Source organism: Chrysemys picta, chromosome 7 (genome assembly GCF_011386835.1).
Source record: "Chrysemys picta bellii isolate R12L10 chromosome 7, ASM1138683v2, whole genome shotgun sequence".
Classification (NCBI taxonomy): domain Eukaryota; kingdom Metazoa; phylum Chordata; order Testudines; family Emydidae; genus Chrysemys; species Chrysemys picta.
The window spans coordinates 64,585,682-64,600,001 of record NC_088797.1 but is presented as its reverse complement, the minus strand read 5'-3'; the positions used below and the strand labels follow the sequence as shown (position 1 = coordinate 64,600,001).

General features: G+C 43.0%; 2 protein-coding genes across 3 annotated transcripts in view; both read right to left on the bottom strand.

The window, feature by feature from the left end:
• Window positions 1-14,320, bottom strand: part of ADK (adenosine kinase) — a 552,513-nt gene that overhangs the window by 81,421 nt on the left and 456,772 nt on the right. The gene's annotated exons all lie outside the window — the stretch shown is intronic.
• Window positions 9,097-11,484, bottom strand: LOC135972705 (uncharacterized). Its single transcript, XM_065551652.1, has 2 exons — window positions 10,698-11,484; window positions 9,097-9,705 (listed from the first exon to the last, which is right to left on the bottom strand). Exons 1-2 carry the CDS (start codon window positions 11,347-11,349, stop codon window positions 9,245-9,247), a joined length of 1,113 nt encoding a protein of 370 aa, XP_065407724.1. The 5' UTR covers window positions 11,350-11,484; the 3' UTR covers window positions 9,097-9,244.

The window sequence follows — 14,320 nt, the reverse complement described above, 5'->3', positions numbered from 1 at the left end:
AAAAATCATGTATTGTAGCCAGATTACATTTTTAACCTTGGTTTTTAGTTATAAAATTGAAATAGGAAGTTATACTGATCTATCCTGAGGGGCCTTAAAAAAGGCCTCAGAGCAACAAGACATTAACATCTGTGTTAAACTATTGTTTGGACAGGAAAGTGGATACCAGTACACTCTTACATCTGTGAAGTGCAAACGATTCCAGTTAACAGTATTTTTATTTCCTTGTACGGTAGAGAGACTTTAAGGAAATTCATCTTAATTTTCTAGAATTGGGCATTCTCATATAACACATGCAGTTTGAAAGCCCTGGCCCATGCACAAAAATGTGTAAGCACTTGAACAATACTTTAAACATATCTTGTCTTCTGATTTTCCCTCTTATAGCTTCATCTTTTATGCTGGTCTGTTATCCCTACAGCTACATAAGTGACGGTAGCTAGGTTATACAACCACAGATTTTCCTATAATGGACCTTAGATCTAAAGATGTTTGAAAGCACTACAGAGCAACAGCAGTGTTTGTCTCTTCCCTGACCACCTAGCCCCCAAGCAACAAAACCATCAAAACAAGTTGTTTGTCTCAAGAACTGTGGGCTTGATCCTGAGATATGCTCAACACGTGCAACTCCCTATGAAGGATCACACCCATTTAAAAATAACTTTAACCTTAAAGCCTTCATAGTACAGAAAATAGTAAAGCTCAAAACACAGTACTGAAGATTTGCAGATTGGGTTTGCAGAAAAGTGAGAAATATTAGGCAGGTCTCAAATACCAGGGATAGTTCAAAGTAAATTAACCAAACAAAAGTCCAGAGGATGATCCCACTGCACCTTAAGGGGTGAAGGGGGTGGGGGGAGGGGCGGAGGAAAGGCATTGTCTGGCTTTCCAGGGGAAGGGGAATAGTGGAAGGTGGGAGAGGGGCTCAGAAGCTGCTGCAAACGGGGGAGTGGGTCAGTGTGGTGATACTGACTCACCCCCAGGGACCGGAAGGGCTGGGGAGTTGAAAAGGGGTAAGCCCAATGGGAGAAGCCCATTTTCCCCAGACCAGGCAGAGCAGCACTCACACTCCCTCCCCTTGAGGTGGCAAAATATCAGGTTTGGTCAGGGCTTGCTGTGAGCATCACACTAGTCACTCCTTTCTAGGTGGGCTGGGAAGGAATTTTTCCCTCATTACCAGACTGGCCTAGGTGGAGCGGTTTTTTTTGCCTTTCTGGGGGGCTTTGTTACAGCGAGTAGGGAAAGGAGCTAGGCTATGATGTTGCAGCTCATTCTGTAAGTTTGGGGCGAATGTCCCGTGCAGGTACACCATGGGGAAGGGCTACAGTGACCAGAGAAATGACTTGGTAAAGAACTTAAAAAGGAGGTGTTTGTTAAAGGAGTGGAATGGGCGGGAGGTTCAGGGCTCCTATGCCTGGCACAGCAGGGAGCCAACCCCCTTTCCTTATAGCCCACCTTAACCCTCATTTGAGGTGGTGGGAAGGTAAGGTTCTAGCAATTGGTTGGCTGGGAGACCTGGATGGAAAAAGATGGGGGTTGGTGGAAGCCCCCAGGTAGCTATTGAAATGACCATGGAATTACCTGCACTGTAACTGTAGTCCCAGACATCTAACAATAAAGTTGCAGCTTGATTAAAACCATATCAAGTGTCTGTTGTTGTTCTTTCAGTATAGCTGGACAATCTTTAGTTTCTATTCACAATAAGAGTGAAAGAGGAAACAAGCAGTCCCCATCTGTGCTGCCTCAGGGTGCCTCATACTGAGCTTCACATCTCTAATAAAGTAGTCAGGTTAAAATCTAACCTTAGAGTGGCTGTAATATGTGGAGTCTGCTAGGTTTATGATAGCCAGTCAGGGCATTCCTTAATGCAGGTGATAATCAGTATGATAATCACTATATTTACAAGCTTTCCATTTTATATCTGACATCAGGAGTCACAAAGAAGGAGGGATTAAGGAAGTAAACAACCTACACAGAGACTTTACTGCTCCCCAGAGAATGCAGTATTTTCATTCATGCATGACATGCAACAACATAAAGCAAAACAGCAACAGAACAGAATTTTCTTAGGAGGCGGGATAGTTTTTTTTCCACTTTTGATAAACTTTCACTAACTCATATTTTTACAACACAAGACTTACTTTTATAAAAGCCTCATTATGTGCTCAAACTATGATATATATTTATAATCATCATACTCTCATCTATACCATCTTTGTATTGCCTATCACAGCAGATTTGTTACTGGATAGCCCAAACTAGAAATAGAAACGGTTTAACAATAATGCATCATCAAATTGGGAAAAACATTCTTTAGTGGTACATGGAAATTCACACTTTAAAACTATGTGTACAGGGTAGTTTAACTTGAGTAACACTGTATCACTAAAATTAACACTGAACAGTTTACACAGGAAAGGGGAGATAAACTAAAGAGATAACAATAAAAAAGACAACTTCCTTTAGTACCTACCACTGCTATTATACTACATCTCTTTTGCTAGCTTAAAACAATTTACAAGTTTGCATGTATTTTATTGCTGTTAGTTTCCTAGTATTTATTAAGTGAAGCTGTCTATAATCTGGACTGAAACTAATTGTATCGTGGCTTGTTAAAATTCTGAAGCCTTTTATAACCAATAATATAAAACTATTTGTTTATGAGTAAACAGACACATATCCTCCAAACACAGGATTCATTAACCTCTATTTTGTTATGGGTATTTAACCCCATTCAGCAAGAATTTTATGATTACAGAGCTAGATGGTTCAACCATCAATGACTGTATGTTCTCTTTGCCATAACAAACACTAGGTAAACTACATATTAAATTTTCTTAGCATATTGAGTTCTTCTTTTATTGGTACCAAGGTTATATGGTGGCTTGACTAAATTATACCCAAACAGTAACAAAATGCATGCTGGTTTAAATTTAATTAATTTACGCCAATATAAAACTCATACAATTTTCTTCAACAGCATTCAAAACTATGTATTGCTGAAATCAACTGACAAACCTTCCAAAAAGTGCCAGCAATGGTATTATCTTCTACATTATGCATTTTGACTTTAAAGCCTGCAAAAAAATCACAGCAAATCAAATTTGCATTTTGTTGCTAAAACCAACACTATGCCATAAATAAATTATAAAACAGCAGGAAAACAACAATAACCTCGCACATGAATGTGTTTTCAATAATTATACAAGATCGCAAATGCAGGGGATGCACAACCTAACCTTTCCCCAAAATCCTTCTTGAAGGAAGGAATATCTCACTGAACACCATAAAACCCAGTCACTTTTTGCTACGTTTCTCTCATAAATTTACCATGGTAGAAAAAGATGGATATTGACTATTTATGAGGGAGTTCTCATTGCCACACCTATAAGTCTGCATACCCACCATGGAAGCCCAGGTCATGGTCACAGCATTTTCTGCCTTCATTTGCTGGCAGTTTTATAAGTAGTACCCTCAATTTCCTTTGGGAAGACAAACCAGCAACATATCAATAGATTCAGGAAAATGAATAATTTTAAACCTACCCCTACACACACACACAATGGTTTTACAGTATTAAAATGCTTTTCCCAAATCCAAGTGAATTATGAGCAACAAAACTTTAATGGATTCTTAAAACCACTAAGATCATGCAGTTTGAGTCTGCATTTGGCAGAACCACTCATTCATTATTTTACTCCCACTAATATCTCATTTAACCACTTCTTGAATGATGTCTCTACCATATCCTCAAGCAATCTATTGCATGGCCAAATTGCTCTTACATTTAAAAATTTCTAAAATCAAAACTTCCCCTTCCTTACCTTCAGGCTATTGCTCCTTGCACTATCAGCTTCTGAAAGTTGTGAATTATTATTTTCTTTCATTTACATTGTTTCCTTGAGGGTATTAAAGACTATGATCACCTCCTTAGAGACTTCTCTTTTTTCTATACTATAATCATTTAGTCTTCTCAGTCTCTCCTACTAATTCTCCTCTAATCTTTGTATAACTTTTGTCTTCTTTGAATTCTCTCGTTTTTCTACATCTCACTTGTTTGCCATAATGAAATGCAAGTAGCATAAAGTTTTACTAAAGTGAAACTCGAATTATCTAAATGGAATGGAGGCCAAGAAAGTAATATTGATAAATAGGGATGCAGTTAAGAGAGAGTTTTTAACATAAATGATGCACTTTGGAAGTTGGATTTTCTATGAGGGGTTTTTCTGATAGACATGGTTCAGATAATCTAAGTTTTACTGTAGTAATGACACACTGTCTTTGAGATGAGTGGTTAAAAAGTATATCCATGATATAGACACATTTATTTTGCCCAGCATCCGTGTAAATTGTTTTAAAAAAAATAAATAAATAGAAGAAATCAAACACATGAGAGTATGCTTTGGTCACAACGCATCACAGAGGTGTCAGACATGTAGCTCTATTCAAGAATGAGTGTATGCAGAAAGATTTGTCCCTCCTGGATGTTGTAAACTAGGAAAAAAACAGCCCACCTCCTTCTCTCCAACATCATTCTCTGATCTTTCCTAGCAGTCCCCTTCCACATGGATTAATGCTTAATTGCACGCAGCATTGCTTTCACTTTCCTCACTCCATGAATTAAAGCAAGCTACAAACAAATAAACTCTCTGCTTCCAGGTTTGCAATCCGGATGGCTGCTCCCTTTGCTAGATTATTGCAAACTTCAAAGGTGCTGAGCTCCCTTTGACTTCAGTGGGATATCTGGGTGCTCAGCACTTCTGAAAATCAGGCACCTTTTTGTTGAAGACTTTTTTCCCCCTTTATGGAAGGTGGTAACTTTCCTCACACTTATGTAGAAACCTGATCTCTAAGAATATTGCTATCAAGAGCACCAAGAGTCCCTTACGTGTGCCTCTCTTGCAACAGACTCATCATTGTGTGAGAGTTAAACTTGTCTTTGAGTAGGGGGTGAAGTTTTTATTAAATGCCTCAGTAAGCTGTGTCACATTTTCCACTCTTTCAACTGCAGGCCCGGTCACACTATTAAATACGATCCTAGAAATGGCATCTGTCTTAATGCATAGAAAGGACAACAGCTTTCTGGTTGCTATGTTTTGGAATATAACAAAGGCATCCTACGTACATCACCAACTCCATGACATACTTCTTGGTAGAGGTTTTCTTGTACCAAACCTCACTATTCTATGCAGCACATGAAAAGCTTCATAATATGATCTGTCCTTACAACTCACGTCACTGTATTCGTTATAATGTGCTACATATAATAGGTATGATGTCTGCATTTTATTACCTATCCTGCTCTCAAATGAGGAGCAGTAACAGCAAACCACATACCTTAATATGATGAATTAATAGGATGCAAGAGCCACGATTAACCTTACATCATGTAGTTAGGAGTGATGCCATGACTGAGTAATAGCAAGCAAGAAGTATAAGCAAGTAGATATATGTTTAAGATCATTTATGTTTGATTAAGGAAGATTGATATTACTGAATTGTAGCTGATATTTTAAATAAAAATGGATTTAAAGTATACTAATGATATTAGCGCAATTAAGATGAACATTGTGATGACTTGGCATCTGTATAGATATTTTAAAACAAGAATTCTATGAAGTGTCCACACGGCACCCTGACATTTAAAAAATGATAGATGTACAGTTTATGTGGTAGATCCTCAGTTGGGTGTAAACTGTCATAATTCTATTCACTTCAGTGGAGCTATTACAATTTACATGACCTAAGGACCTGCCTCTATATACTTTCTTTAATGGCAGCAGTAAGCTTGTTGTGAATAGTGACAAGAACATGTATTTTCACATCAATCCAGTTTAATGCAATTACCAACAGTTATTTACAACACAAAACATTGGTCTATTCTACACAGACTTTTACTTGGTTGCAATTTGGTTTAGGCAGACATTCCTTTTAGGTCAGATAGTACCACATTTCATTGTATCAAAACAATACATCCTCCTAAACCTTTATAAAAACTGCCCATTTATAAAGGGTACTCAGAACTCAGCAGCAAAGAAATATTGTTCCAGAATTTTTTTCAATTGCTTTAGAAAGGGAGACATGGGGAGCTTGGGAGCAAAAGGGAAAAGAAAGAAAGGGAAACATCAAGCATATCTTCTGAAGTAAATATGTATCTGATAAAATTCTCATACAGTTGGTAAAGTTTGATCCATACTTGGAGATGCTTCCTGGGAATACAATGCTTCAATATTTTGCCCCTTGACAAACATGAGAGATTAATCTAAAAGATTTCTCTACTCAGTCTAGTCAGGAGCATACAACTGCTCACATTTTCAGACAAGAGATCAATAAAAACTGGTCACAGACTGGGCGGCCCCTGCAGAGAGCCTGAGAATCATCACTATAATCTCTGAAAAAGTGCATAACCACCACTATTTATTACAGAATAAAGCACATCTGGCATTAACTGGATGAAATACTGAAAACTTTTACCTTTCCTGTGAGCAGTGTCAGATCCCAAAGTTATCTTAGTTCATAGAGGCTAGTAGGGATGCACATTATGCCCTATATTGTTGTCTCAAATTGTCCCAGTGCTGCTACAGAAACTGACCAATTCATAAAGTACATGGGTTTCGCCAAATGGGGGGAAAGAAAAAAAAATCAGTTTAGAACATGTGAAAACACTATGTGGGATAAGAGCTACAATGTGCACGTTATTTCGTGGTGTTCTACTGGAGGGAGTTATTTGTGAGGGCCCATTTAGAAAATAATTAAAACTTTGTTTCCCATATCAGCCTTGGGTCAAGGCTCAAGCATCTTTATTACCTATACATCATTATCAACTGTTTTCTTATTCAGGTTATTCTAGAACTGTGGTTGCTGCCAGAATCTTCTGGCAAAATAATAAATAATAATAATAATAATAAAAAAGTCACTTAGGGTATGTCTACACTACGAGAGTAGTTCAATTTCACTTAAATCGAATATGTGGAATCGATATTACAAAGTCGAATGTGTGCATCCACACTAAGGACAGTAATTCGACTGTGTGAGTCCACACTAACAGGGCAAGCGTCGACATTGGAAGCGGTGCACTGTGGGCAGCTATCCCACAGTTCCCACAGTCCCCGCTGCCCATTGGAATTCTGGGTCGAGCCCCCAATGCCTGCTGGGGAAAAAAATGTGTCGAGGGTGGTTTTGGGTAACTGTCGTCATCCAACCGTCACTCCCGCCCTCCCTCCCTGAAAGCGCCGGCGGGCAATCAGTTCATGCACTTTTCTGCTGAGTGACAGCGCGGACACAACAGCACTGCAAGCATGGAGCCCGCTGCGACCATCGCTGCAGTTATGGCCATTGTCAACACCTCGCACCTTATCAGCCACCTTTTCCAGAGGCAGATGCTGAGAAATCGGGCGAGGTGGTGACGGCAGCGCGATGAGGACATGAAGTCTGAGAGTGGCACAGACCTGTCACAAAGCACGGGACCCTGCGCCGTGGACATCATGGTGGCACTGGGTCATGTTGATGCCGTGAAACGGCGATTCTGGGCACATGAAACAAGCACGGACTGGTGGGACCGCATAGTGCTGCAGGTCTGGGATGAATCCCAGTGTCTGAGAAACTTTCGCATGCGGAAGGGAACTTTCCTTGAACTTCGTGAGTTGCTGTCCCCTGCCCTGAAGCGCAAGGACACCCGGATGCGAGCAGCCCTGACTGTCCAGAAGCGAGTGGCCATAGCCCTCTGGAAGCTTGCAACGCCAAACAGCTACCGGTCAGTCGCGAACCACTTTGGCGTGGGCAAATCTACCGTGGGGGTTGTTGTGATGCAAGTAGCCAACGCAATCGTTGATGTACTGCTGTCAAAGGTAGTGACCCTGGGAAATGTGGAGGTCATCATAGATGGAACTCACATCCCTATCCTGGGACCGGACCACCAGGCCAGCCAGTACATTAACCGAAAGGGCTACTTTTCAATGGTGCTGCAAGCACTGGTGGACCATAGGGGACGTTTTACCAACATCAACGTCAGATGGCCGGGCAAGGTTCATGACGCTCGTGTTTTCAGGAACTCTGGTCTTTTTAGACGGCTGCAGGAAGGTATTTACTTCCCGGACCACAAAATAACTGTTGGGGCTGTGGAGATGCCTATAGTGATCCTCGGGGACCCAGCCTACCTGCTAATGCCCTGGCTCATGAAGCCCTACACAGGCGCCCTGGACACTGAAAAGGAACTCTTCAACTACCGGCTGAGCAAGTGCAGAATGGTGGTGGAGTGTGCTTTTGGACGTCTCAAGGGGAGATGGAGAAGCTTACTGACTCGCTGTGATCTCAGCGAAACCAATATCCCCATTGTTATTGCAGCTTGCTGTGTGCTCCACAATCTCTGTGAGAGCAAGGGGGAGACCTTTATGGCGGGGTGGGAGGTTGAGGCAAGTCGCCTGGCTGCTGATTACGCCCAGCCAGACAGCCGTACGATTAGAAGAGCCCAGCGGGACGCGCTGTGCATCCGGGAGGCTTTGAAAGCTAGGTTCCTGAGTGAGCAGGGTAACCTGTGACTATTTAGTTTGTTTACAGAGAAGCTGAACCTGCCCCCATTTCTTTACCCAGTGAATGTTCACTATCCTCTCCAGTTTCATACCCCGGTCACCCCCTTCCAACCCACGTTTAAAAATAAAATCACTGAAAATTTGTTAATGAACAACGTTTTCTTTATTACTGTTTTCGCGGTAAAGTGTTGAAACTGGGACGCAGACTGTGGTGGGGAGCAGGTGTAGTGTAGTGATGCAAAGGACGCTTCTAAACTCGAGGAATGACAGGCTCCTGCTTCTACAGTGGTCCGCACTGGTGGACTGATTGTTTCAACGGAGCCTGCCACCCCTCCTGTTCTGGACTCTGTGTGTGGGGGCTATGTGACTTTGTGGCAGGGGGAGGACGGTTACAGATCCCCTGCTGCATGGCTCTGTGATCCAGGATAAGGACCGCTGCATAAGATCTGTAACCGCTCCCCCCCCCCCCCCCCCGAAAATGAAAACCACTTCCCAGACTGATCAGGGTGCCTAGTGACTGCACTGTGTGTGTGACCTGCCGCTGAACCTGCCCCCGTGTCTGTACCAACCACCTTCCCCCCCTTCAAACAGCGTGTCCTCTAAAAGAACATGATGGAAACAGTGATTAACAGAAACGTATTTTTTTATTAGCAACTAGACAGTTAGGGGATGAAACTGGGATGGGGGCTTGGGTGAGGCGGGAAGGAAAGGACTCCTCAAATTTTGGGGAATGACAGCCTTCTGGTACTTGAGCACTCTGCAGGGGTAGAGTGACAGTTTTCACGGACTCTGCAGCCCCTCCTTCTTGGTACTTTGGGTGAGAGGGGTATGGGACTTTGTGGCGGGGGATGGTGGTTACAGATAGACTGCAGCGGGGCTCTGTCCTCCTGCCTCCGGTCCTGCAGAACATCCACAAGGCGCCGGAGCGTGTCCGTTTGCTCCCTCATTAGTCCAAGCAGCGTTTGAGTCGCCTGCTGGTCTTCCTGCCACCACTTCTCCTCCCGTTTGCTGTGTGCTCGCTGGTATTGCGACATGTTCTTCCTCCACTGGGTCTGCTCGGCTCGGGAGCAGCCCATAAGTTCTGAGAACATGTCGTCCCGTGTCCTTTTCTTTCTACGCCTAATCTGCACCAGCCTCTGGGAGTCTGATGACCGGGTAGGTCGGGAGACAGTCACAGCTGTGGGATGGGAAAAAGGGAGTGAATTCCTCAGAAAGATAAATTTTTTGGTGAACAAAGAAAATAGTCTCTCTCTGTGAACAAGACCATTCACAGCACCTATCACATGTGCACTCAGGACAAGGTCGAATTTTCGGCCTTCGCATTCAGTCCCTGGGGTCTTGCAGTGCAGATCACACAAGCGGAACAAGACAGCGGAATTTGGGTAGCAGGCTGACATGGTAATCCATAGACTTGTGGCAGCTTAAAACTTTAATAACACCACTGCCCTACTTTCATGTTCAAAGCAATGCTCCTAGCGTTGGCCAGTTCCTGCTGCCAGCAATCCGGCAAGCATGAACTGTGCCCCTGTCCCACCCTCTCGCGGCTGTCCCTGGGAAAGATCCCTCTACGCTGCCCTCTCCCGCCTCCACCGTATGGCTGTAAACCGCTGGTTGCAGTTCTGTAAAGGAACAGGCAAGCAGTCCCAATACTAACATTCCCCTAATTCAAAGCAGGTGACCATGAGCGACATCACTCTGATGAGGATTTCAGACAGCGATAAAGAACGCATGCTTCATGAAAGCCTGCAAAGACCAGGGCCCTATGCCGCCATGCTGTGCAAGGCAATGATACCGGAGTACTTGATGATAGCCTGGCGCGGAAACGTTTCATACTACGGAGGACACAACAAGGCCGCTCTCCCATGGAACCTCATGCAAAGGCTTTCCAATTACCTCCAGGAGAGCTTCATGGAGATGTCCCATGAGGATTTCTGCTCTATCCCCGGACATATAGACCGAATTTTACTGTAGCTGCACTGGCAAGGACTAAACAGTAGAGCGCCTAGGGCAAACCAATCAAGAGAAACCGGACATTGTTTGATTTTTTTGCAGCAGTTGCACTGCCAAAGACTAAAACTTTAAGTGCCTAGGACAATCTAATCATGAAAAACCCACAGTTAATATTAATGTTCTGTTCAAAATAAATGTTTACATGTTTAAAATACTTACCGGCTGATCCTTCCCCTGATTCTGGGTCCGGGTTAACGTCCGGTTGGTAGGGGATCTCTGTGAGGGTGATGAAGAGATCCTGGCTGTCTGGGAAATCAGCGTTGTAAGCGCTGTCGACTGCCTCGTCCTCCTCATCTCCTTCCTCATCTTCCCCGTCCACTACCATCTCCGAGGAAGCGGGCGTTGACAATATCCCATCCTCAGAGTTTACGGTCAGTGGTGGGGTAGTGGTGGCGGCCGCACCTAGGATGGAATGCAGTGCCTCGTAGAAACGGCATGTCTGGGGCTGGGATCCGGAGCATCCGTTTGCCTCTTTGGTCTTCTGGTACCCTTGTCTCAGCTCCTTGATTTTCATGCGGCACTGCGTTGCATCCCGGCTGTATCCTCTCTCTGTCATGGCTTTTGAGATCTTCTCATAGATCTTTGCATTCCGTCTTTTCGATCGCAGCTCAGAAAGCATGGACTCATCGCCCCATACAGCGATCAGATCCAAGACTTCCCGATCAGTCCATGCTGGGGCCCTCTTTCTATTCTGAGATTGCATGGCCATCTCTGCTGGAGAGCTCTGCATCGTTGCCAGTGCTGCTGAGCTCGCTACGATGTCCAAACAGGAAATGAGATTCAAACTGCCCAGACAGGAAAAGGAATTCATATTTTCCCGGGGCTTTTCCTGTGTGGCTGGTCAGAGCATCCGAGCTCGGACTGCTGTCCAGAGCGTCAACAGAGTGGGGCACTGTGGGATAGCTCCCAGAGCTATTAGCGTCGATTTCCATCCACACCTACCCTAATTCGACATGGCCATGTCGAATTTAGCGCTACTCCCCTCGTTGGGGAGGAGTACAGAAATCGAATTTAAGAGACCTCTATGTCGAACTAAATAGCTTTGTTGTGTGGACGGGTGCAGGGTTAATTTGATTTAACGCTGCTAAATTCGACATAACCTCCTAGTGTAGACCAGGCCTTAGAGTCAGAGGCTTAATGCCATTACAAGGTCTGACACAGCTGCAATAGTGATACACTTCTGAACCATTTTGAAATTTGATGATGAATAAAGAGTTATTACTTATATCTCCACTTTACATCCTAATCTAAGGAACAGCACTATTTATGCCTCTCTTCACTGTATCTCAACTCGTATGCTTCTGGTATCAAATTAGCTACACCATATTACCCTAAATTGTCCATTTGTCTATATGAATGCATCTGCCTCTAATTAAAAATAAAGGCAAAAGGGGGAAAAAGACAAAAGCCTCCTTGCTTAATCCACAGATCAAGTAAACAAAACAAAGATGGAAACAAATACCAGTATGTTAAAATCAAGTAGATAGGGTGCGAGGGGAGATAAGGAAATAATAAATATATAAAAATGAAAGATGTCCAGGATCTTTTGAAATCAATAATGCTGGCCCTTGGATTCTCTCAGTCTGTAATCTGAAACCTCCTGTATTATTTCCTGGCTGAGGAACGACAAACAGAAATAAAGGACTACATCACTTTCAACAAGTCCTTCTGTGATTGCAGGCGCTCAAACTGGCCTGAAATCACAGGAATCTTAGCTGAGGAGAATGATTAGGTAGCTCTAAAACTGCTGTGATGTAGCAGGACTTGCAGATCACATATTGCCAACTGTACAGCTAAAAGGTTAATAGATTTTTAGCAGTAAAAGCAAGATGCTTGATATACATTGTTTGTATGATGTCATTTGTGGCCATTTAGAATTATAACTAATGGCTATCGAGTCTGGAATGCTATAAAGAACAGGGAGTGAATGATCACATAACTCTCTTCCTGTGCTAGGTTTAACTGCTCGGCTAACTCCTATGAAAAACCATAAAATTGACCGCCCCATGTGTCAGCAACCATCCTAACTTTTTACTGATATTAATAGTACTGATTTTACCTTTTTCAAGTTAGTTTGAATTCAGTTATTATAGAGAATTTGTTATGCCAGTGCCTGTTAACTTAGTCTGTACATTTTTTGTAGCTCTCTCTGAAAACCCCACTTAAATGTCATGGCTTCTGTTGCACTTTAAAGTTGTGGCTACTACAGTTGTGCTAGACACACAGGGTATGTCTCCACTGCAATTTAAGCCCCATATTAGTAGAACTCGACTTAGCAGACCTTGAGCTTGTTAACTTAGGGCTTGAGCCTCTACGCTCATTTTGGAACCCCAGATTAGGAATTGATGAACCATGGGTCCCAACCTGGGGCTCCAGAGTCTGCATTGTATTATGTGGCCCCGAGTCCAACCACCCATATCCCAGACTTCGTAGCGCTCTTCCAAAACGTGGCCACTCTATCCCTTTGTTCATGGTGCAATGTGGGAGAACTTGATTGTCCACGAAACTTGATTGTCCAGAGGACAAAGAAAGTTGGCCTGTGGGATATTTTTGGTCAATTCCCAGAGCACAAGTCCAGTGGGGCTGAATCTACATTGCAAAGCAACAGGGCTTGAACCCTGGGTTCCAGCTTGACTCAGGCTTGGACCCTTCACCCCGTGGATTCCTGGGACGCTGGGTCTGAGCCCTGGGTTAGGGCGATATGTTTGTAGATGGAAAGGGGGATAGGCTTAAGCCCGAGTTCAAACCCGAATGACAACACCCACAAGTATTACTAAAGGTGAAAAAAAATAGGGGATTCTTTAAGGTTTTTGATAGGAACTGGACTTAGTCTACAGATTTATTTCACCTGGGCCAATAAGGTTACGTCTACACTGCAATTAAAAACCTGCGGTTGGCCCCAGCTGACTGGGGCTCGCAGGGCTTGGGCTGCAGAGCAGTTTAATTGCAGTGTTGATGTTTGGACTTGGGCTGGAGCCCAGGCTCTAGGATCCTGCAAGGTGGGAGGGTCCCAAAGTTCGGATTGCAGCTTGAGCCAGGAAGTCTACATCGAAATTAAACAACCCTGCAGCGCAAGCTCTGGTAGCCTGAGTCATCTAGCACGGGCTAGCCGCAGTTTTCAAATTGCAGTGTAGATATACCTTAAGTTCCTACCAACCGTGGACAGATTTGAACAAGAAACAAAAGGCTCTGTATCCCATTACTGATTTCTTCAGACACCCAGTCACCTTCTCATATGATTTGAATTTAATTATCCTTTTGAAAAATTGGCTTAGGTAAAAAGATAATGTCTATTCTGCCAGCTGGTTTTCTGCTCTCAAATACAAAAATAGGATATTTTCAGGAAAAGAATGAGGTTCAGCATTCCTAAGATGAAAAGGAAATGAGGATACTTCTCACCATGCCCTTTCTAATTTGAAGGCACATCTCTCTTGCCAGTAAAAACAAACTGTAAACTGTAAAAGGCAAAAAATCTGAATCACTGTCTGGTGGGAAAAAAGTATAGTTACTAATTAACTTGTTTTAGGTTTTAAAAATAAAACTGAACCATGTTAAAATTACTTTCCTGTATGAATAAGCATGTGATGTTTCACCTAATACTTGATAATGTAATTTACATGGCAAACAAAATTTGTACAATTTATCAAAGATATGGGTAGTTACAGGCACATAGTCTTGAAGTGTGTCACATTGGTGATTTCATGCAATGTGTGTTTCTTCACCTGGTGTGATCTTTTCAGGAACTCTGCTCAGAACTGTGCTGGATTTTTTTTAAAGATATA